General features: G+C 43.1%; 1 protein-coding gene across 20 annotated transcripts in view; it reads right to left on the bottom strand.

Annotated features, from left to right (window-relative positions):
* Erc2 (ELKS/RAB6-interacting/CAST family member 2) overlaps positions 1–26,481 on the bottom strand; it is an 860,589-nt gene that overhangs the window by 808,871 nt on the left and 25,237 nt on the right. For all 20 annotated transcript variants that reach the window (XR_015639292.1, XR_015639294.1, XR_015639293.1 and 17 more), the window contains 1 exon segment: positions 14,995–15,792. Coding sequence is in view for 14 of the 20 variants with exons in the window: in NM_170787.3 (NP_740768.1) it covers positions 14,995–15,651 (657 nt within the window). In the remaining 6 variants the exon portion in view is untranslated.

The raw sequence follows: 26,481 nt of genomic DNA, 5'->3' as shown, positions 1-26,481 counted from the left end.
TTCTGAGAACACTTTAATTACTTTCACAGATGGTGTGAGTGTGTGTGTGTGTGTGTGTGTGTGTGTGTGTGTACATACGTGCATGCGTGTGTGTGTGCACGTGCATGTGTCTGTGCATGTGAAGGCCAAGAGGAGAGTGACTCATCTTATTTTTTGAGACATGTTCTCCCACTGCCCAAAAGGGTAGACCAGCTGACCAGGAGCCCCTGAGACCCACTTGCTCCCCTAGTGTTGAGATTTCCACCCTACACCCAGCTTTTTTTGTGTTGATTCTAGGGTCTTTAAGAAAGCACTTTTCCTACTTGAGCCATCTCTCCAACATTTTGACAAGCGAATAGTGGAGAGTTAAGGAATAGCTCGATGAATTTTGTCTTTTGGGATAATTCTATTAAGTGTGATGCCACAGCAGGTGAAACTGAGGTCCAGGAAACAGAAGTCATTTTCAGTTATATTAGTACATCATGGTGAGTATCAGATCCAAGTTTAAATTCATTCCAGGTCTGAAGTTTCCTGTTCTGTTGTGGAACCAAGAAACCTCCTTGGGTTAAACAGTTCCCTCTGCTTCACAGGCGGGCATGTCTCATTATCTGGACAATCTCATTATCTGGACATTTTCTGAACACTTCCCTGGGTCTGAGGAAGAAATGCTTTGTACTTGCCCAAGGCTGAACTTTTATTCTTCCTATTCTCCAGACTTTGTCTCACCGACACCACACTCCCTTTAACTAGCTCATTCTCATCCTTCTGTGGCCTCACTAGAGCTCACAGAGCCAGAGCACACAGGAAGACTCACGGAAGCAAAACAGAGCTCATCTTTATACGTGTTATCCATGCTATATTAAGCACAGTATTAGCTTCTGATACGGAGGAGGAAAATCCTCTAAGAAAATATAACCTTTACGAGCCAATTTGTCTTTCTCCTTTTTAATCTAAGTGCACAAATTCCTTCATGCATTCGTCCCTGAGCTTCCTGAAGTAAATCTCTAGGTATGCATTTCTAGCAGTTGCTCCTTCTAGAGAGAATGGGACTCTGTGGCCATGATCTCTGCACCTACCTTCTGCCCTTCTGAACACTGTCTCCAGGCCCCTGTTCTCTGTACAAATTCCTTCATCACTCCCTGCTCTGGGCTTCTGAAACATTTTAATTGTATATTTTAATAGGAGATACAACTCTCCCTCTTTTTAATGAGTCTTTGCGTATAACACTTTCCCTCCTGATTCTCAAGGCAAGAGCAGGACTATTATATCCCTTCTCACAAGATTGCTCTAAATAGTCAAGGCTAGTCAGAGTCATCCAGACACATTGTCTATTGGTAACAAAGTGTGTATTTGCATTGGTTCTTATAAATCATGGCAGGGGACATAGGTTCCAAACACAGAGCCATCAAGGTTCCAGTTCCATGCCCTGCTATCTACTCTTCCGCTCCGCTCTTCTGCATCCCTTGCCTGTGATGCCCAGACCAACTTCCTTCCCAGTCGTTGTCATCATCATCATCTGTGACTTGGATGTCTGTTCAAGCTAGCGTGACGCTAAATAATATTACATGAACTTTTCCCTCTATCCAATTACACTGAAATCCTATAAAAATGTATACACCAAGTAGGCATGCTTACTACGTTTTCTTTACAATGAGGAAACAACTTCAAATTACGCTGACCAAAGTCCCATAACTGAGGATGGAAGGCAGGCAATCTAGCCCTAAAGATGCCATGTCCAATCGCCATCAAAGACAAGCAGAAGGGGAAGAAGCAGGCCCTGCTAACACCACACTGCCAGTTCCGCTCACAGATGTCTTTGAACACTGAGTGCATCCAATGTGAAAAGAAATGCTGCAATTGACAGAATCCCTTTGTAAGGACCATGGAGAGGCGCCATTTTACCGCATGCAGTGAGGGTAGGGAACACCTAGAGAGAAATCACTGTGATGTGTTCAGGAATGGCACGCAGGTTCTGACGTTCACTGAAGTTCATCAGAAGTTCTGAATGAAACATACACAGGGCATGACCCCACGGGCTCTTAACATCAGTTCACATCCGTCCTAAGATTTCCCCCTGTATGCCAGCTCTAGCCAGTCTACACTACAGACAGCTCTTGCTTCGAGCACCCTTTAGAGTGGGTCAGCCTGGGCTCAGCTCCAGCTCTACCATTTATTATCTGTGACTCTGGGTGAAGTTCCCCCCCCCCCACCGCTCCTAGCCTCACCTCAATCGCATTAAGACCTGGGGCTAACAGTGCCTCCTCCATGAAACCATCACAGAGGTTAAAAGTCAAATATGAAACCTTGGCACAGTACTTAGCACACAATAACTCCTGTTAATTACCATCATTCATTTCATGTAAATATGGGTGATTCATAACCAGCTAAAAGTAATCTTTTCCTTTCTTATTTATCAAGCAAGCACAGGACAGCCTAAAGGCACACTAAAAGGTTCATTACTTCTAATACTTCAGGTGCTTGTCTGAAAAATACAAGTGCCCAGACCTTTTCCTGCCCCAGTGTCACACCATCCCTTTCTAGAAGCTCCCCAGGAGCCGAATATTGGGTGCACATTGTGTCCATTCTCCTGACCTCTGGCTAGGCTTCTGCAGAAGAGGGAGAAAGATCACACCTATATTAGCAAGTTTTCTAATAAACAAATGTAGCAAGAAGTTTCCTTCTCTGAACTAAACTGAGTCCCTGGTAAGGACTGAAGGAGTCAATTGTTATCTCTAACTAGATACTCAAACTGCTGTGTTTCTTACTCTGTCTACACAGAAAAGGGAACTGGTTTCTACTGCCAGTCATGAAATGGTAGAGGGGTGGAAAGGACTTCTGAAACTTCAGCAGAGCTTTCTTATAACTGGAAACACTAGATCACTAGAAATAACTCTTACTTGATAAGCCACCAGAATCCTTGGTTGCCCAGCCCAAATGTCTACGGTATAAATGAATTTAGCACTAGATTTGACCTGCAATTACTCAAAGGAAGGAAGGGAGGGAGGGAGGGAGGGAGGGAGGGAGGGAGGGAGGGAGGGAGGAAGGAAGGAAGGAAGGAAGGAAGGAAGGAAGGGAGGAAGGGAGGAAGGGAGGAAGAAAACAAGCAAAACTGTCTGAGGTAAACTGGAAATTTTTGAACCCAGAATATAAACATAATGAAACAAATGTCCTTAGTAAGAACATTTAATACATTTCACGATGACACTCAGTACTGTTTAAATCCTTTCAAGTAACGTATTCTTAAGAACACACTAAAGTTCTCCCCCTCCAGTACACTTTACCTGAATGCCTTTAATGAATGCATATAGTCCCTCAACACAGTTTCACCTCACATAAATCCTCTCACCAAAGTCCTTCCTAAGGTTCCTGACCCCCCTACACACACACACACACACACACACACACACACACACACACACACAAGATAAAGACATTGTTAGATGCTCTTAAAGTTTAGATATAAGAAAGTGAAATATACATAGTTCAGATTACACATGTTTTTCCCCCTAGGGAAAATTATGTTTTCATTGGCCCCTCAAAAAGTGCAAGACTTCCCAACGGCAGAAAGCACAGAGTTTTAAATTTTTAAGAAGGCCGTTTTTATTCGATATTTTCTGTCTTTCTAAGTGTGGGAGGTTTCTAAATCTGACCCTCATGTGCACTGTCTAGCTCTCCATCACAGACGCAGTCTCACTGCAACTGGTATCAGGGTTCTTGGAGGGGGCACTAGCCCCATGTGGCTCTTTCTCAAAAGTTCTTCCAAAGAACACAGCAGTGGATTTTAACATTCTTATCCTGATAATATGCACTCAGGAACATCATCTTGAGATAGTTTTTAGAACTCAAGCTGTTACAACCTTAAAATAGAAAACAGTAAATTTTAACATACCTACTTCTAAAAGTTTCTAGATCTGATCTAGCACCAAAGTCCCAGCTACAAAGGCGACTCGATTTTCCGTGGGAACTAAGGTAGTATACAAAAAGTGGAGTGGACAGTGTTTTTAAATTTCCCACACAGGCTGAATATTTACGATATTAGATAAAGGAACCATTCTGCCGAAACATGATGACATGAATCGATCCTAATATCACTCATAAGAAACTTCTGCAATTTCTCCAGTGGGCCTACAGGAAGAGACTGGGTGAGCTATACGAAGGTCAAGAGACCAGGAGGATAAAGTCGCTGTTGAAATGGCTGCCCAAGACAGAGGTGATAGTTATTACATTTCCAAACCACCAAAGCATTACATGATCTGGGTCTTTCTAATAACTGAAATAGACAAGCTTCCAATTACATGTGGTACAAACATGTTTCCCAGCAATGGTTGTCCTCCCCTCCCCGCCAACACCTTACACATATATGTGCTCTTAGAGAATCTAACCGTTCTGTCCATTTCCCAAAGATGGTTGCACAGGTCTGTTGGGCTCTGTGGCTCTGAAGACATACAGAATAGGCTTTGGACCCAAGCAAGCTCTGAGCTTGGAATTGCAACAGAGCAGTCCTTGTTGAGCGTCTGTATGGACAACAACCACAGACTTCAAGCTGACACTTTCTCACAGTGGGGGAAAAGAAACCAGTATCCAGAAAGGACAGTGGGAAAGGAAGACTTTGCATTGCTGATCATCTTCAAAGTAGCCCTCATCCCACTCCCTCAGGGCACTTGGCTGCCTCGTCCGTCCTTCCGTCCTTCCCAGGGAGCACGCTCTTTGACCACCTCCCTTCCAACTGAATGGATGTCTGCTCCTTTCAGTCACATCCTTCCCTAAACATGAGATAACAATAAACTGAGTAAATGGTCTGAATTCTCAACAAGAACAAACAGAGGTTTTTGTAAAGGGGGCGGTGCTTAAAGAAGAGGAAATCAGAAAGACTGAGATTCAAGAGGAAAATCTGGCACGCTGGATATGAAACTTCCCCAAAGAAAAATCCTAAATACAGCCAGACAGGAAGCTGAGAAATGGCAGCAGAGGGACTCCTGGGCCGGGGAGCTTGCAAACTATTCAAGTCCTGAGAAGAAAGACAAGCTCAGGAACTCTGGCTGAATCAATGAGACCAGCAGCCTTAGAACCCAGTATAGAAGAAAAGCTTTCTCTCCCTGAAGGGCCACTCCTGTTCATTCAGGGGATGGGCTCTCAGAGGTCCTGAATGAGTGTCCCGAGAGATGGTCTCTCATCCCTTGCTGCCTATAGATTGATAATCCTGGAGTTTCTTCTCCCATCCTTAGTGAAAAGTTTCCAAAACAACCACACTCTCAGCCATTCTCTGATCTTTTACTTGACAAGAATGCGTTTGGTGTCTCTTGCTGGCCCTGCCTTCTCTCTCACACATCCCACCCCTGTTCCTTCTTCAATCATGTCTCCTCTGTCTGTCCTTCCTTCCTTCCTTCCTTCCTTCCTTCCTTCCTTCCTTCCTTCCTTCCTTCTTTCCTTCTTTCCTTCCTTCCTTCCTTCCTGCCTCATTGATAATATCACCCTCCTCCAATTTGGACCAGAAACCAATGTTTTCAGACATTTCCAAATGTCTTCTAGGGGACAAAACTTACCCCAGCTACATCAACTTAAGTTGCCAAACCAGTAGGTCATTCCCAGTCAGCCAAGGAAGATGAAATGAGAAGTTGCTGCTTTGGTCTTTGCTTCTTCCTATCCTAGTAAAAGACAACATGGCTGAAGGTCTCTTCCAAGATGCAGCCAAATGCTAGCTTCACAGAGACAAAGAGAAGAAATGGCCCGTGCCAGAATTCTGTTTGCCAGGTTGCCCCAACTCTTCCCTGAAAGCCTACACTCGGCCAACAACCCCTCTTCCCAAGCTCTAGAAAATGCTCTCCATCAAATTCAAAGCTTAACCTTTAAAGCAGATTTATCTGGGTGTGTGTGTGTGTGTGTGTGTGTGTGTGTGTGTGTGTGTGTGTGTGTGTGTGTGTGTGTGTGTGTGAGAGAGAGAGAGAGAGAGAGAGAGAGAGAGAAGAGAGGAGAGGAGAGAGAGAGAGATTTATAACTTTCTATATTCCTGCAAAGCCAAACTATTTATTGAGTCCACCTGGTAGTGGTGGGAATTTGCACACAGATGCCAACAGACCCAAAAAACATCACAGAGCTCCACCTGAAACTAGTTATAGAAACTGAAATTGAACTCTGGCCAAAAGAGAACCCACTCCATCTGTGTTGGCCAATAAAATCACCCTGTTGCTTTTCCCCTGTCAATGTAGACATGGTTCTCAAAATCCTCTGAGAACATTGTCCATGGGAAGTGTTGTTAGACCAGTGTTTTGAGGATGCTCATTATTCCCAACCCTCTATCCTACCTTCCCCTCTCTATGTGTGGTTTCAATAAGAACCTTCTGCCAAGCAGGACTGAAAGAATAGACGTATTCAATCAGTCCGAAATATTTTCTTTGTTTGCACTTGCACTACAGAGATCCCATTACCCAACTAACATGATCCAGAGAGAAAAAGAGAGTCAGGAATCATTTAGCTCTGCTAAGGTCCACCATACAAATTTCTTGCCCTTATATGAACCAAATCTTTCCAGAGAAAACCTGGGAATAAAAGTCAGTGATCTACTCATGTGGTACACATGCCTGACTCTAGGGCTGACAGCTAGAGATTACCGAGGCAGAAAACAGCTGACATCTGTGACGAAGATGCAGCGTTCACATTCTCTTACAGTCTAACAATCGCATCCCGCTTTGGCACTGCACCATCTCATCGATCTCCTGAGCCAAAGAAATTCTCACCTATCTATAGAAGACATTAAGACTGCATTTCCATCTAAGCAGATCATCACCTAAGGTTGGATAAAAGATCCCTCCACCAGCTTTCCAGAAAACGGGAGGGAGGGGGGAGAAAGAAACTAAGTGGCTTCAAGATAGATGAGAAGTAAAAAACGTTGCCTTTGTAAGTTCTGGCATTCTGTGCTGTATGTGGTGTTAAACTATATTATCCAGTGCTAAACCCATGTGCCTGTGTAACTTTGGGGAAAACACACACAGATATAAATGCCTCAAATGAAAATAGAGTAAACATCCTTACACGAGAGGCTACATGTTATTGAGTAGAATACCCAGTCAACAGTGACTTACTCAGTCAGGGGTCTACTGTTCTTGACTCACGAGAAATCTGGAGGCAGGCCATATGGTGGGCCTATTTCTCAGCATTTTCCTTGGTCTTTATTCCATGAGCGAAAGATGGTGTCACATCGGTGCTCATGACAAGAAATGAAGAATTGCATTCTGGTCACAGCTATAGTGATGGTGGTGGTTTGGGGGTATTACAGCAATAGCAACTTCATAAGGCATTTAGTTTTAAGATATAAAGTTTCCGGCCAAGGAAACTGGGAAATTGCTAGGTTAAAACTTTTTTAAGTACTATTTAATATCGAGAGCCTGAGCATTACATATCACGATATATTGTATTCCTTGGTTGGGATCATCCTAAGTACTGCAAACCCAGCATGCACTTTCATTCTCTCTCAAGTCTAGAGGCTGAGATAGAAGTGTCAGTCTGGCTGCTTCCTTCTGAGGGCTTCCGGGAAAGACATGTTCTAAGACTCTTGCCTTTTCTTGACTACGAGGTCACTCTCTCACCGTGTATGTTAATATCTTTTCTCCATGCATGTCTATATCTGTGTACAAATTTACCTTCTGATAAAGACAATAGTCAAGCTGGACTGGGGTCCATGCTAAAGACTTCATTTTGAGTTGATTACCTATAGCAAGGTCTTTTCTCCAAATGAGATCACACGGGGGTTAGGAATCCAGCCTACCTTAAAGGAGGGAGACAAAATTCAACCTAGAACATATTCATCATGAATTTCTATGACAATGTTTCTAGTATGTGTATCTAAAATTTATTTGACCAGAAAATTCTCTTTGGAAAAATAGCATTCTCCTGGACGCACTGTAAATCCTGTCTGCATGGACTCAGATTGCTACCAGTAGAAAGAAGGGAGCCCTGAAGGAGGTACAGAGGTAAAACAAATCTATTGCAGTAGTGAATGTATCCGATTTAGCATAGTTTCTGATTCTATAACAAAACACCAGAGACTGAGTATAACGGAAAAAAAAAAAACTAGGTTTATTTAGCCCACGGTTCTCACGATCAAAACGGATGGTGATAGCAACTTCTTGGCTCCTAGACAGTGTCCCATTGCAGCTGGCATCACCTGGCAAAAGCATGTGCCAGAGTCACGAATGAGCACAGGTGGAAAAGATCAAAAGACTGAAGTGGTCTTGTTGTAAACAGTCTGCTCTCACAGTAACTACTGCAGTCCAATCACTGCAGAGCCAACCGCTCCTATGAGACCAAATCCAGTCTCTAGAGACCTAACCCTGTCCTCAAGAAAGACAAGAATCCATTCACGAGGCCAGAGACCCCTGTGACCCACTTACCTGTCAGAGGTCTCAGCACCTTCCAACACAGTTACATTACGAACCAAGCTTCCGGCACATTACCATTTAGGAGACAAACAATAGATAAACCATAGCAACATCTCTCCTGTCCATAAACCTGAGGAGGCCCAGCACTTCTGAGCCAAGCCTTCACTGTACAGTGTTGAAAGTTAGGTTTCACTGCTATCAGACTGTCCCGATGCACCACTGCCTTGCTGACTTCTCATTAGGATAAATTCTCTCTCTATCACTCACTCCCAGCTGGTACAGCTCATCAAATCTCGATACTCACAATCAAATGGGAATTTCAGAACGCGGTCAAATGACTGCTGTTCAAAGGGACCCATAGTACCACAAATAAAATTAATAATAAAAATAACAATGATGATAATAATTAATAATGATAATAATATAATATAGGAGAAGGGCAAGTGCATATAAAGCTGGTAGAATGCTTGGTTAGCATGCACAAAGCCATGGGTTTATTCCCCAGCACTCCATAACACTGCCTGAGGTAGTACATTCTTGTAACCCCAGCACTCCGAAGGTAAGGCAGAAGGATGAGAGGTTCACAGTCATCCTTATTTACATGATGATTTCCGGGCTAGCCTGGGATATATATATAAGACCCTACCTCAAAAAAAAGGAAAAGAGAAGAAAAAGAGAGAGAGAGACAGAGAGAGAGAGCGAGAGAGAGAGAGAGAGAGAGAGAGAGAGAGAGAGAAGAGAAAGCTAACACAAATGTTACTTTCTCTCATCTTTTCCAATTCCGGGCTCCAAATAAGAATTAATAAGTGATATGTTGAATTTGGATCAAAAGTACTTATTAATATTGATTTAGAGTCTCCTCTTTTCTGTAGCGTTAAGTCAGAAATAGAAACGATCACATAACCATTGCTTAAAAGCTGTACCATTCCCCAGACAGGTTTACTTACACTTCTTGGGTTACAGTTCCCAATGACCTTGTCCCACTTCTTCTCAAGATGAGTAAATATTAAATCTAGTCCAGCCTCCTAGTGTGTGATGCTATTTATAATCATGTAGAGCCTTGGCCTGCTACACACAACCTAGGGAACGTCTAAAAATCGCTTTCCATATATCTAATTTGGAAAAGAGGTCATTAAAAGTACAAAGTTAATAGTTGTACAAAATTTTCAGAAATATAAAAAGCCAGTAACATCATCTGTGCACGAAATTGCAAGATCTAAGTCCTTACAAAATTTCTACTTCTAAGTGCTTCAAGACAGGGTCTTGCTTTATTACTCAAGCTGGCCTTGAATGCAGATCCAAGCTATCTTCCTATCTCAGCCACCCTAGTCACTGGAAAAACTAGCTAGGTGTTGCAGTGCACGCCTGTAATTCAAGCACTCAGAAGGCAGAGGCAGGAAGATCGTTGCTAGTTCAAAGCCAATCTGGTCTAAATGCCAAGTCTCTGGCCATTTAGGACTACATTGTCTCGAAGGAAGGAAAGAAGGAAGGAGGGAGGGAGGGAGGGAAGGAGGGAGGGAGGGATGGAGGGGGAAGAATAGAAAAACCTATTAGTTTTTTTTTTTTTGAAATTGAACCACTTGGCCTTATAATAGCATCCAGCCCATACGCCCCACCACCCTACCAGCCCCTGCAGCACCCCCTAGCCCACCCCCATCAATATCTAGCATAAAAGACAGGCCATGAAAGACAAACGGGTTGTCTCAAGTAACAAAAGAACGTTAATTAACGATAGTTTTGAAGAATTTATTTTTATGTTTACACGTGTTTTGCCTGGATGTTTGTACATACATGACGTGCGCGCCTGGTGCTCATGGGAGGCCAGAAGAGGTTGTTAGGTTCCCTGCGACTGTAGCTAAAGACAGTGTGAGTCATGCGGTTGCTTGAGAACCAAACCCGGAGTAGCCATTACTCTTAACCGCTGAGCCACCTCTCCAGTCTCTCCAGTCTCTCGTCATCTACATTTTAAACTCGCCCTTCCCCAAATCAGTCCACTCCTGGGATGGTGAGAATATGAGCTGTGGATTCGGCCAACCCAAAGGATCGATTTCCCAGAATACAGGCACTCTGGCTTTTAGACGTATAGCTAGTCCTGTACTTATGCACTATGATTTTAGCTAACACACATTAAGCTATCCCTCCATACATATCTCTCCGGCTTACACATACACTCTGGCTTACACATATTAAGCTAGCCCTGCACACATGTACTCTGGCTTGCACACATTAAGCTAGCCCTGCACACATGCACTCCAGGTTACACACATGACCCCAAACATCAGGACTTCGACTCTCAGCAGCAGAGAAGGGATTTATGCCCACTGTCGTAGGGTTTTACTGCTGTGAACAGACACCACGACCAAGGCAAGTCTTATAAAAGACAACTTTTAATTGGGGCTGGCTTACAGGTTTAGAGGTTCAGTCCATTATCATCAAGGCAGGAACATAGAAGCAACCAGGCTGGCCTGGTGCAGGAGGAGCTGAGAGTTCTACACCTTCATCTGAAGGCTGCTAGCAGAACACTGACTTCCAAGCAGCTAGGATGAGGATCTTAAAGCCCATACCCACAGTGACACACCTACTCCAACAGGACACACCTCCTAATAGTGCCACTCCCTGGGCCAAGCATATACACCCATGTATCCAGGAACCTGATCACCAATACTTTGCACCTAAAAAATCTGAGGCCACCCACCCACTGGCCCCAGAACTTTCTCTAATGATCAGAGAGACCTCCCTAAATCCAGAGATGGAGTCAGTTCCATGGACAGAACTAAGAAGACATCAAAATCAATCTCCTCTATAAACTGCACCTGAGGGTACGTGTCTGTGCTGGTTGGAGGAAACATTATAAAACCAGGAATGTCATAGAGGAGAGCACACGAGTCTCTTCACCTCCCATCTATACTAGGTCTGCCTCCCATTTCTCTTCACGTAGCACAGTTCAAATTGTTTTAGATTCTGCATCCCTGGAAGAATGACATTTGCAGCTGCAGTCTCTAGTAGTTGTGCTTTAAAAACCACAGTCAAGTGGGCTTTAAAAAAAAAACTCAAGAGTTTTATGTCCCTGCCTTTCACGTAGAAGAAGGTGTTATACTTTTTCTTTACCTATAAAGGGAAGGTAGAGTTAAGTTAGAGTAAGTAGTGTTGATTTTGTTTAAGTAAATGCTCCCCCGAATGTTAAAGGCTTTGTCCCAAGGATGATGCCGCCGGAAGATGATAGGGCCTTGTAAGAGGTCCTCAGGTCATTGGAGTCAGGTCCTTGAAGGGGATTGTGAAAGCCAAGCTGAGCAGTTTGCTCTCCTACACACTACACCACTGCCATCCACTGCGCCCATCAGAAGCTCAGATCAACAGCTCTGCTCAATCTGTGACTGAACTTCTCAAAATATGAGTCAATAAACCCTTTCTCCTCCCATGTGAAGGAGAAATTAGAAACCACATCAAAACCACTTCTAGGGAAAATAAACTCTTAATTAAGAAAACTAAACCAAATTCTTAACCATTCCGTTGGAACTCGTCATTATGCCACCAAGCATGGCCGACACCTCTCAATCTGTGGGTTGTGACCCCTTTGGCAAACCTCTATCGCCAAACTATTCACACAACAATTCATGACAATAACACAATCACAGTTACGAAGGGTTGGGGGTCACCATGCCATGAGGAACTGTATTAAAGGGTGGGAGCATTAGGAAGGTTGGGAACCACCATATTATACTAACTATACTCTCAGCTCAGGGCTCCCATTGGTACATAGCAACCACAAAGCTAGGAGCCCAACCAAACCAAAGTCCAGCTCTGCCACTTTCCAACTTAGGAGATCTTGGCAAATCCTCCATTCTTTCTACATTTACATCTATCTGTAAGGTAAGAAAACCTTTAGTCCTGTCCTCTGAAGGCTGACTCAAGTAACCAGATGGTGATGATGATGATGATGATGATGATGATGATGATGATGATGACAACGACGACGACGACGACGACAGTGATATATAACATTCTACTCATAATGCACGGCTCGTTATATACCCCCAAGAGATGGCCACTGGCCTTGGTTACAGTAAAATGGGAACAGCAACCAATTGTTTCCTAAACTATTTCCTCTACCTTCACATTTCTCAATTATTTGTTTGTTTGCCCCTTTCGGTTTCTTTGACATCTGTAACTGAGGCTGACCTTGAGCTTACTCCACGGCCCAGGGCAACTTTTAACTCTTGAACCTCCTGCCTCTACCCACCAAGTGCTAGGAACTGAAGCATTTGCCCCCATACCTGACCAGCCCCACTTTTATGAAAAACCTAAAACCCTACAGAAGTAGTTACTAACCCATGCCTATGTCTTCTCTCTCTCAGATGAAAACCACACACACACACACACACACACACACACACACACACACACTTCCTTTGGCTGTGTCAACCCTAGTCCAGAGAATTAAGGAGTCAATGTGTCGTCTTCAGGAATCTCTTGTCCTGGAGTAGCAATTCTCAAAGCCAGGCACCCAGACTCAGAAAGTGTGGTGGCGTATACCTTTAATCCCAGAACTCAGGAATCAAACATGTGGATCTCTGAGTTTAAAGCCTCTGGTCCACATGGTGAATTCTAGGCCAGTCAAGGATACAAAGTGAGATGCTGGAAAGAAAAGAAAGGGAGTGGGGGAGGGAGGACCTAGGTGTTAAGCCTCTGAGATTCTAGATCTCCTGACACTCCAGAGGAGCCTACCCTAGCCTGAGCAAGAGGGATGCATATACCTGTAAATATACTTCTAAGAGGGGGTAAAGGGTTTCCACTAAAAAAAAAAATTAATGTTTTATTCTTAGCCTTGGAATAGCACAGGCATTTTAAAATGCTTTTGACTAGAAACAAGAACAACAACAACAAAAGGAATGTCATAATTTACCTCATTATATTTATTTTACTTTGTCTCATCCATATATTTTTGTGACTATCAAAGACATGTAACACAGTGACACTATGACACACTGTAATTTTCAAATAAATAAATTTACATGCACAGACATAAATCTGGTGACAGAAGAGGAGGATGAAAGTCATCTGAGAGCTAACAGAGCAGAGGCCACCCCTCAAGCTTTCTACCACTGCTGTCATCACTGCCTAACTGTTCCAGTTACTTACGAAGAGAGCTATAGAGAGGGCACAAACGAGACAGAGCGGGGTGGGGGAACGTTAGAGTAACGAGTTCAGCAAGAGTTCATGAGCAGGCAAATCAGAACGCAGCACAAACAGCGGTGGAGAGCGTTAATTTGATTTAAGGGTAAAGAGCTTTCTGTTCCAAATGAAAACAATCCCATTCTCCACATCTGAGAAGCGATACAGGCCCTGCCAGTCAGAGATAAGGCGACTGCTCGTAACTCAAAGAAAGCCAACGAGAAGAGATCTTTGTCAAGAATGTGACCACAGGTGCTTAGCTCCAAAGCACTGTAGTCAGAGAATCCAATGGGAGGGTCAGCAGCTGACCCCCACAGAAAGGTAGAGTGTAACATAGGCCAACAGCAAGACCAGCTGTCAAAGAGTCATTCATTCAGGCTGGGAGTATCTCAGATTTCTACAGAGAGGGAAATGCTTCGGGGGAGTTCATGAGCCAAATGGCACAGCAGCCTCCACAACCCCTTAGCCCTCTCCCACCTCCAGGAAGAAACTGATTTAAGCATAGGTACATCTGATTCGAGAGCACTCGTGAAACAATGCTGTGTGAGACAGGCCTCTTATCATTGAGGAAACGGAAAGTGGGCGCTGGCTGGGCTGAGAGGAAAATGAGTGTTGGGGAAGCTAACAGTGGGGAGGAAGAGGAGAAGCAAACATGGCAAGTGAAACCATGTGCATGGAGAGAAGGACGGACAGAGCTCAGACGTGGAAGAGGGTGGTACAAGGCAAGACTGGCCCAGGTCTTCCAATAGAAGGTGCTGTAGGCTCAGTTAAGAGTGAATGTACGCTGCCTTCTGGAGACAGTGCGGATTAAGAAAGGAGCAGGGGGCTGTAAGAAGGGGAAAGGCCATATTCAGCAAGACTCTGAGAAGCTAATCTCACTAATTTTTCTATCATATAGACAATGGGTCAAAGAGGAAGAAGGCACTTTGCACACAGTAGATTAATACTGAATGGATAAAGGCTACAGACCAAGTTAAGATGAGCTGGGTTTCCCTTGCACGGTCTGAAACCCATTCATTCAGGTCCTGTTTCACGCTGTTGAGTTTGCTCCTTAGAGAACTACTTGCTCTAAGAAACAACGCTGGTTCAACAGCAGGAAAAATAAACAGACAATAAAAATTCACCACTCAAGTTTTAATGTAAAGTGTTTACTCTTGCAGAGATTAGCATTTTCGTCTTCTGTGCTGAGGGAGGAACATCTGCAAATGCTGAAAAAGAGAACAAAATTAACCACATACGGAAGTTGGCAATGAGGATGGATCTCCTCCCCAAGTCTGCAAGTAGGTGGAAAGGCTACCGGAACAAGGAAATCAATCGGTAGGACATAGTACTTCCTGCCTTCTGCTGTGGCATCCACGTGAAACATACTAAGCTTCCACCTTCTTTGTGGTACCCAACCTCCTTGGTACATACAGTAAATCTGGAGCCATCTGGAAAGCCTGAGAACACTGGGACAGGTCAGACCTACCTGGTTTTCTTCGTGAGAAACCCTCATCTGCTCCTTGAGGACAGACATGCGAGCAGCCTCCTCTTTCCTCAAGACTCTCTCCTTCTTAAGCTCAGGACTCCAGAAAGTCTTGATGCTATTCATGGAAGACCCCAGTTTGCTGTCCTTAATGTCAAGCTCCTTGCGAAGGAGGTCATTCTCTCTCTGCAGTTCTTTGAGCTGGGCTTGAAGATCCAACATCGTGCTGTCTCTTACCTGCCTCAACATGGAGGGCACCTGGTGGTGGTGGTGGTGGGATGAGCCACCCAGCCCTCCATGTTGATCCGTATATGAAAGGACATCTGTGTGGGAAAGTCCAGCGGAAGCAATATTGGGACTACTCCCCATGGCTGTGACCCGGCCTCCATAAACAGCTCGATTTGTGGCCCTGCCTAGAGTCATGGTGCCCTTTGGGTAAGTTGTTGATGCCACCCCTTCATGGTCACTCAAGTACATGGGTCCAGACGTGGCATAGGCCGCATTAAGGGACTGGATGTTCTCCATAGACAGAGTCTTGCCTGTCCCTCCCCCTCCCCCACTGCTTGTTCTTCGGTGGCCCAAACGAGGAGACCTTGGCAAACGCGGCGATCTGGAAGGGCTGCCTTCCGGATTGCTGATTGTTCTTGCACTCCCGTACATTTTTCTTCTGTGACGTGGCGCTACTGAAGGGAAGAAATGCTAGGCAGCGTGATGGCTTAAGCCGATGTCTCCTTCACTGACTGTAGACTTTCACCACATTCTTTGTAGAGGCTGTACCAGGAGATGGCTCCACTCAGAGATCTGCAAAACGATAAAAAAAAAAATTAAAAACAAACTTCTCTAGAATTCTAACTACAATTGCATTGCATCTTAAATATATATTAATAAAAGTAGTAAAATGCCCTCCTAGAAAACACAAGGTCCTGGGTTCAATTCTCAGCAAGGAAAAAAGTCCATCTAGATAGATATAGAATGAAAAGTATATAGAAATGAATAATAATAAGTGAGCGACAAAAGGGTAAATGATGGATGATAGATCGATAAATGATATTCAGTAGTTGATAGATAAATGATAGATAGATAGATAGATAGATACATAGATACATAGATAGATACATAGATACATAGATACATGATAGATGATAGATAGATGGATAGATAGGAGATAGATAGATAGATAGATAGATAGATAGATAGATAGATAGATAGATAGATAGATGATAGATGATAAATGATAGATACATATATACATAGATACAGGATAGATAGATAATAGATGATAGATGATAGATACATAGATACATAGTACATGATAGATAGGTAGATAGATAGATAGATAGATAGATAGATAGATAGATAGATAGACAGACAGACAGATGGTAGATGAGACAGGCAGGCAGACAGACAAGTGGATTAAACATTTAAAATAAATCTTCCCACCCTGCCTCCAAAGTCAAAAGCTATCAAAGGCAAATTCTTTTTTCCTTAAGAAAATTAAGTTCTCCTCTTGATATGTACTAAGTAGGGTTAGGAAACGCAAAATTTCACCACCTAGACAATAAAAATAAAGTAACCCATATTTAAGGACACGGCCCTCAAATACAAATGCTTAACAAGGACTCTGAGAAACCACTGCCTCATTGAGTGACTAATATCTGTTGTGTGCTGTTCATTCTCCTCCTGTGCCCTTTAAAACTCAGTATCTCCTTTCCACTGCACCCAACACAACCTCCTAGACAGCTTCCCACCATTCAGCAGACATTGACACAGTATTCAGAGCCCATTGGCCATCTCAGAGCTAGAATCAAGAGGTGTTTCAACCAGCACGACAACTGTAGGTATGGCCAGATTCTCAAAGCTATTGCCAGGGGAAATGACAGTCCTTCCTGTCTCTTCCCTGCCATACATCTTCCAGGCTAATCCTGCGAGAGTTCTTTCCCATATTAGTTCCCCTTAATCTTCATATGAACCTTTCCCCATACATACAGAAATGGCATGGGGGAAGAGCACCGTCGATTAGAGCTCCTGGTCCCCTAGCTCCTAAAGAAAAGTAAGAGAGGCTCCCTATTGCGGTAAGTCAGGTACCTCAGGACATGTTTTGTGTAGCCGAGGTCATAGAGTTGTAATTATTACTTCAATACTGGGACTCCAATGGTCTTAATGGCTGCCTCGTGGCCTCCCGCTCGCAGGAGATCTGTGTGCTTTGCTTCCCGGCAATAGGAGGACAGATTCTGGAAAAGGGCAGACTGAGGCTCAAATCTCCACTCTACTACAGAGTCGAGAGTGCCTCAGGCAAACATTAAAAACTGTCCTGAGCTTTTCACTTTTCAACAGATAAAATAAATACAATCTAACTAATTATTCTCTGAACGAGATGCTATCTATAAAATACCTTATTGCTACCTGACCTAGAATAGTCAATAAAGAAATTTTTTTAAAAAGAATATATTGTTCTTGTTTAGTGTCTCAAAACATTAAAAGCATTGACACATGCTAAGGGCACCTTTTATTTTCTTCTGCCTATCATTTCTTCTCCCATCCCTACACACTCCTTCTAGGCATGCAGTCTCTAGAACAGAGAACAGCTTCTGTTCCCTTAAACCGTTTCTGAATGCATCCTTGCAGTTCACAGGACTAGATGAGGCTGGCTCCCGCTACTCCATCCTGGATGGGACCCAGGTGAGACTATAACCCAAGTCTGTCCAATCGCTTTACTCCATTCCAGGCATGAGAAGTAGTTCAAGGAACAGTACGTGGCTCTCGCTGGTCCAAAAAGACTCCATCCCGTGACTTTAGGGGGAGCGAATAGAAAAAAAATGAGATCATCTTCGGTCAGTTATTTGTTTTCAAGATGGAACTCTGAAAGTGATGGCTGAATGCTCGACCCCAGAAGGGGGCACCAGCATCTTGCCCTTCAAGGCTCTGGGAGCATCACGGAAGAAGAGGCAGAACGGACGGACAGAGGGAGGGGTGGCACACAACGCTGACTTCCAAGTACTCCTGAACGCTCAGTGACTGGGATTGCCTGATAAATCTGTACAAGACTGGCCCTGTGCACATTCTGTAATGAAGTGGGAGAGAGTGGGCCCCATCCCTCCTTAAAAGACAACACATAGTTTATGGTTAACGAGGAGGGTATTTTCTATCAGCGATGTAGCTACTGGTACAGTATGCATGCTCCTTTAAATTCTCCCTTACCCATATTCATGGAAGCAACACTTAGTAAACTCAATGGTTCATTGCAAAAGAAGGCACGGGGTTGGGGTGAGATCACTCAGTGGGTAAGAAGGGCTTGCCCTGCAAACTTGAGACCTGAGTTTGAGCTCCAGAGTCCATAGGAGAGGGAGAGAGAACCAAGTCTCAAGAGAGTTGTCCTCTCATCTCTACAGGTGTGTCTCAGTACACACACACACACACACACACACACACACACACACACACACACACAGAGTACACACAGTAGAAAGAGGACCAGTTGGGAGAAGACGGAATCACCATCAGTAGAAAATGGCAAGAAATGGTAGCGAGGGGCAAACACAGCTGAGATACATCAAATACACGTACGCAAATGTCATGATAAAACCCACTGTGTATAAATAATAAATGCTAATAAAAAGGAGGAAAAATAAATAAAAGATGGCCGTCTGAGAACTACCAGGAAGAGGGGGCCTCTGTGGGAGTGAAGCTAGAGCTTAGGGAAGCAGAGCTGTACTGGGAAGTTTGTGAGGCCAAGCAAGGAGCCGACCATCATTTGATATTCTGAATCTAGCTTTCACTGAAGCTCTACCTCGCCCCAGGCCACTTTAGCTACATATGTCAGATAGACCGACAGCATTGATGGCCCCGAGTCTTGACCTCTTCCTTCCTTCCATTCTCCCTCCTTTCTTTCCTTGTTCTTTTTACAATTATTTCTTTACTTATGTGTTATATGTGTGTGCACGTGTGTGAAGGTGAGAGGCCAACTTTTTGGGAATCGGTTCTCTCCTTCCACCATGTCAGTTCCCAGGGAGAACCCAGAACGGCAGCAAGTCCCTTTGCTCACTGAACCCTCTCGCTAGTGCATACTCCTCTGTTCATCTGTGTTCTTCACAATGTCCTCCTAACCTGACTCTGGGTTCAGTCCTGTGACTTGCTTAGGCTGAGGAAACGAAAATAAATGTGAGTGACAGAGAGGCTGTGGAGATAGCACCTGCCGCCTTCTCTCTCGCTCGTTCCCTTTGCCAAACCAAGAAGAGCGTGTTTTACCCAGACAAGAAAACCCACGGAACATAGCCAAGTGGTCCCTGCCTGCAGCCCACCAACCCGGAGCCATGAAAGCAGGCCCCGCCCAGCTGAGTGGAGCTGCCTCCTCAGTGGCTGCCCACAGAACAACCAAGCCGAGAGGGGCGGAGCAGCGACCACACTCCCTTGGAACTTCTTAGAATGTCACTCAGGTTGTGTGGCTGGTTGTTCTGCAGCATTGTGGGAGAAATGCGTGACTGGTGCCTTCGCCCATACATTTCTTTATGGCTAAATTCTGTAGGGCCCCTTACACCCTAAGGAGTCTTCACGTGGAGAAATGTTTTCTGTAAATGTTTCCCATTCTATAACGAGACAGTCTTTAAAAGAATTATAACATAATTCCTTTGTGTCATAATATATATATATATATATATATATATATATATATACGTACGTAAAAATATGCTGTAGCTAAGATTTTTGTATGAATAATCTCTTCTAAAAAGAGAGTATAAATTCACCAATAATAACTTAATTCTGTTATATAAATGCTTAATGACACAGACAAAACACTGGAACAGAAAACTGAGACAGAAAGATGTTACATATTTGTAGTGGACAAGAACAGAGAACAAACCAGTGTGTGTGTGTGTGTGTGTGTGTGTGTGTGTGTGTGTGTGTGTGTGCAGGTGCTGTGCATGTGTTGTGCAAGTGCAGGTGGGATTTGCTCCTTACACTTCAAGAAATCACAGATATATGCACACACTAGCAGGGAGACTGTGGAACTCACACCAGAATTGCCATTCTAAAAGGTATTCATTTTTTTCCCTTTCCTATCTACAAGATCTGAACATTTTTCATAATAAAGACATGGTTTTATAATAAGGATTTTTCTGGGTTTTTCACCTATAACTTCCACAGTTAAATTACTTTTCTGTTTTTACTATGCTTAGGATCTAAGAATTAGGGTCCTGGCTGGACCAACGTTAGAGCTGGACCTCCCTAGAGAGGACTCAGTAGGACTTGTCCTCCTGTGTTCTTCCACTAACTACATCTAGAGACAGAAACGTCTCATTTCTCAAGCTCTTACAAATAACACAAAACGTGCACCTGTTCGAATGTAACCTCAGTGAGTCTGCAAGGCAGGCTGATGAGCTAAGGCTTTGGAGTCTTTCAGGAGCCGATTAAAAATGAATTCGTTCCTCTCAGAAATGCACGTACGGCATACATGGCACGTATCATGAAGAAACGCTCTCGTTTAAAAATCACACATCTACAAACTGGGTAGACGGGTCCGCAAGTCAGGGCACTTGCTGTGCAGGCAGGGAGTTCAAACACCAGACACCCACAGCAAACTCCAGGCATGCCTGCGAGCACCTGTAACTCCAGCCCTGTGGTGAGCACGGGAGGATCTCTGCCGCTTGCTGGTCACCAACCTAGCTGCAGGTTCGTGGGGAGATGCTGTCTCAAAGAGCTAAAGCAGAGAGTAACAGAGCAGGACACCTGACATCTCCGTCCACGTACACACTGTGCCCACATATAAGTACATACACACACCACACACATACACACCATAGTCACACACGGAGTGAAATAATGATTGTGCCTCCTCGTTTAAAAAGCAAACTATTCTGACACCGGCTCCCAGTTCCTCAGAGCCCTCTTTTATCCACAGTTAGTATTAGATTTAATGCTAGTATAAGAAATGGAAGCTTTTCCAAAACAGTTAACAACATACAAAGCCATTCCTATCACGAAGTGTTTGGTAACATAAACCCATAAAACAGGATAAATGTGGCTGTTGGTAATCCCACTTTTCACCAAGTTGGCCAGCGTGTTCTCATCTGTTATCTACTCTGTGTCACTGTTATTTTTCTTCAAGCACAGTCGAATCCATATGGGCATGTATACCTTCTCCTTAATTAAAAAAAAAAAAAAAAAAAAAAAAAAACACTTCAAGTTATAGCCCTATCTCATTTTAATGTTTGTGTTTTCCTGTTTCCCCAGCCAACGCAATGATTTCAAAGGAGCACAGCTTTTATTTAGCTGCTGTGCTATTTTACTGCTTTTACCTCTATCTCTTGATTCCTAATATTTCCACTGCCTCTGCGCTGACTCTTGCCTTTTTACTTCAAACGTTCCCTCGTCTCCATTCACATTTACACATGGCGGCGTTTTCCAGAGCTGTGCATACAACTCTTAGTGCCCTTTGTGACTAGCAATGACTTCTCAGCCGGGCCAGCAAGACACAGAATGAAAATGCCTGCTGGACAAGCTGAGTGCTTGCTGGCCCAACATGCACGTTGAACACCGCAAGTCCAACACCTGAAACCCATGAAAAGGCTGAAAGAGAGAAGTCACTCCACAAAGGTGTTTTCTGACCTGTGCAAATGTGCCACGGTAGACACATAAACACCTAAGTATGATAATAAATTTATAAAATGATTTCCTGATAATCATCCCGGATATGCCAAAAGCTTTATATCCCCATTTTTAAAGAATTAGCATCTGAGACTATAATACATGTTTTTTTTTTCTAAATTGTCTTCTAGATGAGGGTCTCACTAGCCCTGGCTGGCCTTAGAACTATACAGACTGGGCTGGCCTTGAACTCACAGAAATGCCTCTGCTCCTGTCCCTGTCCCTACCCCTGCCCCTGCCCCCACCCCTGACCCTGACCCTGATCCTGACCCTGCCTCTGGAACACTGGAATTAAGGATGTGCACCACCACACTCAAGCCTTTCTTCTGACCTTTAAACATTTGTCCTATACCTAAATGCTTACTTCACTGTTAAAATAACTGACCAATTACTACAGACAATTCAGGTGTTAAAGAATGAAGCAAAAAGGGGTTGGGGATTTAGCTCAGTGGTAGAGCGCTTGCCTAAGAAGCACAAGGCCCTGGGTTTGGTCCCCAGCTCCGAAAAAAAGAACCAAAAAAAAAAAAAAAAAAGAATGAAGCAAAAAGCACTCAATCACATCATTCGTCAACATTTTTAACAAAATGATGCTTTCTCCTTGAGTGTCTGCATGTGTATATGTAATTTTGGATGGGTCAACATGAAACTCTACATAGAGTCCCATAACCTCCTTTATCCTCAATGTGTTATTCCTGACTTTATCTCCATTTTCCACTATGCTTGAAGGCCAGAAAAATGTTTTATAAGACTTGATTATTTGTGACTACCATAAGAATCCAAAAGACGGATTAGGTTACCATGGCTGTCAATTTGATTGGGCTAAGAAATGCTTAGATTAGTGGCACGCGCCTCTGGGTGTCTTTCCAGCCGTAAGTACCTCATGAGGATGGTTTACCCACTGATGGATTTAAACCCAAATAAACTCTTCTGAGGTAATGAACTGTGGAAAGCAGAGCCATGTTGGAGGAAGTCGGTCATAAGGGTATATCATTCAAAGACTATAGCTCACCCTACCCCTTTCCTCTGTCTCCCACCATGACATAACCTTCTGGATCTTACCCTTCCCAAAACCATGAACCAGAATAAGGAATTCCTCCCTCAAAGGTGTTTACTCAAATACATTTTGATCGCAATGAAGACAGAAATCTGAACTGTCCAACTGGGAAGAGAACCAAGCCCACAGAACATCTCTGGAGACGAGACACCACACAGAAACAGCGCCGATACAAGGAACAAAGCATCCCAGCCAGCAGCAGGCACTAAGACGGACCAATGAAATAAGTCGTCTTGCACTGACGTCCAGTCTCAGATGCATGAGTGGCGTTCTACACTACAGCCAACATCAGGACCATCAGCCAAGCTGCAGAGCTGTGGGAAACAGCGAGCTATTGCTTAAAGCTCCTAGACTGGAAGGCTTTGTTATTCAGCAAGACCTGAGCCAGTCGCTTAAAGCTTTATTGAATGGTTATTTAATCATTTATTAAACTGAAGATATGGCACAGGCTATTTGTTGAATGAAAATGTAATAATATTGTGATGGAAAACATTTCACAATATTTTAATTGAAAAAGTTCCGGCTGACTAATATTTTGATTGATGAAACACTGGTTATCTCCCGGGTATCATGTTCTAGAAGAGATACAAGACCGAACAATTTATACTCCTGTCTTTGCCTCTGCTATTTCCCTTCAGAGACTATGCTCTTTACTGTCTGCATTCCTTGAAACTACCATCTCTTCTTGAGGCTACCAAAAATCCTCAAATCAACTAAGACTTCAACACTGCATGTTCAATAAATACACCACCTTAAGGCTCATCTTACCCCTCTCTACCTGTTCTCAACCAGTATTTCCTGAGCAGTTTAGCAAATGTCTGGATTAGTATAGCTGATGAGAATTTGGTTTTATACCAAGAGGTCTCAGCGATGTTAGAATGCTGGCGTGGCCTGGTGATGATCCCAAAATTGAGTGTATGATATAATTATTTACTATATAAATAAATGGCAAGAGAATGCTTTTCCCTTTGAGATAACTGAATATTTTCCTTAAAACGCTCCGACTTCCTCATACAAGAAATGTTTTTTTTTAAAGACAGATTAATTCCTGATGTTGAATGCTAGGGTGAAAAGGAGTTGAGTTAGGACATAACTTCTGTCTACAGGAAATTTACTCCCTAGAATGGGCTTTCTCCAGCAATTCTCTTGAGCTCAGACCCAACACTGTTTGGAGGAATGTTGGCGATAAGAACAAGGTACTATTAAATCGACCTCTAGTGGGGAAAGGTAAACAATAAAAGAATTGGCTAGAACCATGCACTGTTGCCCACACCTGTAAGCACAGCTCTTAGAAGGTGGATGCAGAAAAATCAGCAATTTGTGGCCAGCCTCAGCTATACGGACAGTTAGAGACCAGCCTGGGCTACATATGATGCTGTCTGAAAAAAATCTTTACTAGATATGGTCAAAGTATGAAAATTTCATAGTGAAACCCATTATTTTGTAGAGTAAATATAAGCTTACATAAAAAAATTGAAAAATGACTGGAGTTTCTGTCCTCAAAAGCTCGAAGAAAAAGAATAATTCGCTATTTATTGTCATGCCTCAACAATGAAGTCGGCAGTCCACATCAAGCAGCTGAGGAAAACACTGATGTTTGCCCCACCAAGGTCACACTATACAAAGGTGTTCCGTTCAAGCGACTCCATAGAAACCTAGTCAAATAGGCGATTCGGAGGCCATCGGAATGGAACAGAACAGTATCTTCATGACTACATATCTGCCTCTTTCTTCTAAAATGTTTTTATGCCATCAGTGACAATACACATAGTGGCCACTCCCTTTTCTCACAACGGAAAAGCTAAAAACAAGGACAGTTCCAGTTCTTGCCTCTGGAAGATTTACAGAGGCAAATGGGTCGACTGAAGCTGGTTACGGGAATGTGAAAAAGTCAAATCTGACATTCCTGTGTAAATTCTTATCCCCTCTTTGCTGCAACCAGTTTCCATGTATTTAAGGCAATGAACTCCATCAAGATGTGACAAAACCTTTTGGGAGGAAACTGCATTTTCCCTTCTACCAGACTGAGTACCTGATAAGAAATTTGGTGATTGTAGATTACCTTGACTCAGTAATGACAGTGATGACAGAGGTTGGATCACTGAAGGGCCACAGTCTAATACTACATAACGGGTTCTCTCCAGTGCTGTTGATAACCATTTTTTTTCCATCTCTGTATCTGACATAACATCCTTGTGCAGATCAGGTGAAACCTCTTGGGATGTCTTAACTTGGCAAATCACTAGCTTTCACCAACTGTAAAGCGGAGGATGTCATCAGATAGCAACTGAGGCCTTCAGCAGAAGTGTCCCCACCAATGTGCCTGACAAGCGTGCTACTGTATGGTTTTCTTTGTTCTGTCACTATAAAAACTCTATGAAGCTGTTACCATTTTGGAATATGGAATTTGTGAGATCTGTCTTCCTAGGCCATGAAAACAAGTACTTGAGTCCACAATAAGCTATCTCTTATCCCTAAAAAATAAATGATATGAATATTTGTGTGTACATGTGTGTGCATGTTCATATGTGTGCAGTGTGCATGTGGAGATCAGAGGACAATTCCAGGTGTCATCCTCAGCAAAGCCATCTACTTTCCTTCTAATCTTCTTCTTCTTCTTCTTCTTCTTCTTCTTCTTCTTCTTCTTCTTCTTCTTCTTCTTCTTCTTCTTCTTCTTCTTCTTCTTCTTCCTCTTCTTCTTCTTCTTCTTCTTCCTCTTCTTCTTCTTCTCCTTCTTCTTCCTCTTCTTCTTCCCCTCCTCCTCCTCCTCCTCTCCCTCTCCCTCCTCCTCCTCCTCCTCCTCCTCCTCCTCCTTCTCCTCCTCCTCTCCTCCCTCTTTTCTTTTCTTTTTTCTTTTTGAGGCAGGGTTTCTCTGTATGACCCTGGCTGTTCTGGAACTCACTCTGTAAACCAGGCCCACCCTTGAACTCAAAGATTTGCCTGCCTCTGCTGGGATTAAAGTGCTACACCACCACTCCTGTCCCTTTTAAATTTTTTTTTAATATTATTTTTTTATTTGTGGCTTCTTTAAACACCAAAAAGCTTAGGAACTTAGTACAAGGTCTAGCATTCATTTAGCTACAGAATGGCAGGAAAATCTATTGTGATCTGATGGAAAATTGAATGTTAAGCACTAAGGAATTAAATATACATTAGCCCCATAATCATTGGTAATGCTTGAATACCAGAGAGAACTACATATTTTAGCAACTTAAAATACATTTTTTTTTGTAAAAATACATAGGAGCTGGAGAGGTGTTCTTTGTGCAAGAGTGGATATGGTGCATGTATGATCGGTAACACCAGTTCTGTGGGGTGTGGAGGCAGGAGCATGACCAGGTTCATTGCCAGCCTAATTTCTGTTCAATGTGAGACATGGAGTAAGGCAGAGCGTAAAAGATTCAGAACACTTCAACTAGTCTGTGCACGCGTACAAAGGCACTGGCCTCACATAAGATCTATACATGCACAAATTACATGTGTTTGTAATCATAAAGTGGCATGAGTTTTTTTTTTGGATTATTTTTTTTAATTTAGAGAATACTTTATTAGTTTTTGTAATCAAACCCACGTATATAAGACCTTACATATTTAATACAGTGTGTTACCCCTGTACAAATGGAAAAAACTTAAGTTCAACATTTCTAGACCAATATGGCTGTTAATTTCTGTACAGTGCCAACTCAACACAGTAAACGGGGATACTTTTTTCCAAAGTTGACAGCACAGCTAAAGTTTCAAAAAATTCAAATTATATATCTGTATATATATATTTATATTTATATAAAAAGACC

Source organism: Rattus norvegicus, chromosome 16, assembly GCF_021556685.1.
Source record: "Rattus norvegicus strain SHRSP/BbbUtx chromosome 16, alternate assembly SHRSP_T2T, whole genome shotgun sequence".
NCBI classification, from domain to species: Eukaryota; Metazoa; Chordata; class Mammalia; order Rodentia; family Muridae; genus Rattus; species Rattus norvegicus.
This window is presented reverse-complemented; position numbering and strand designations above follow the sequence as displayed.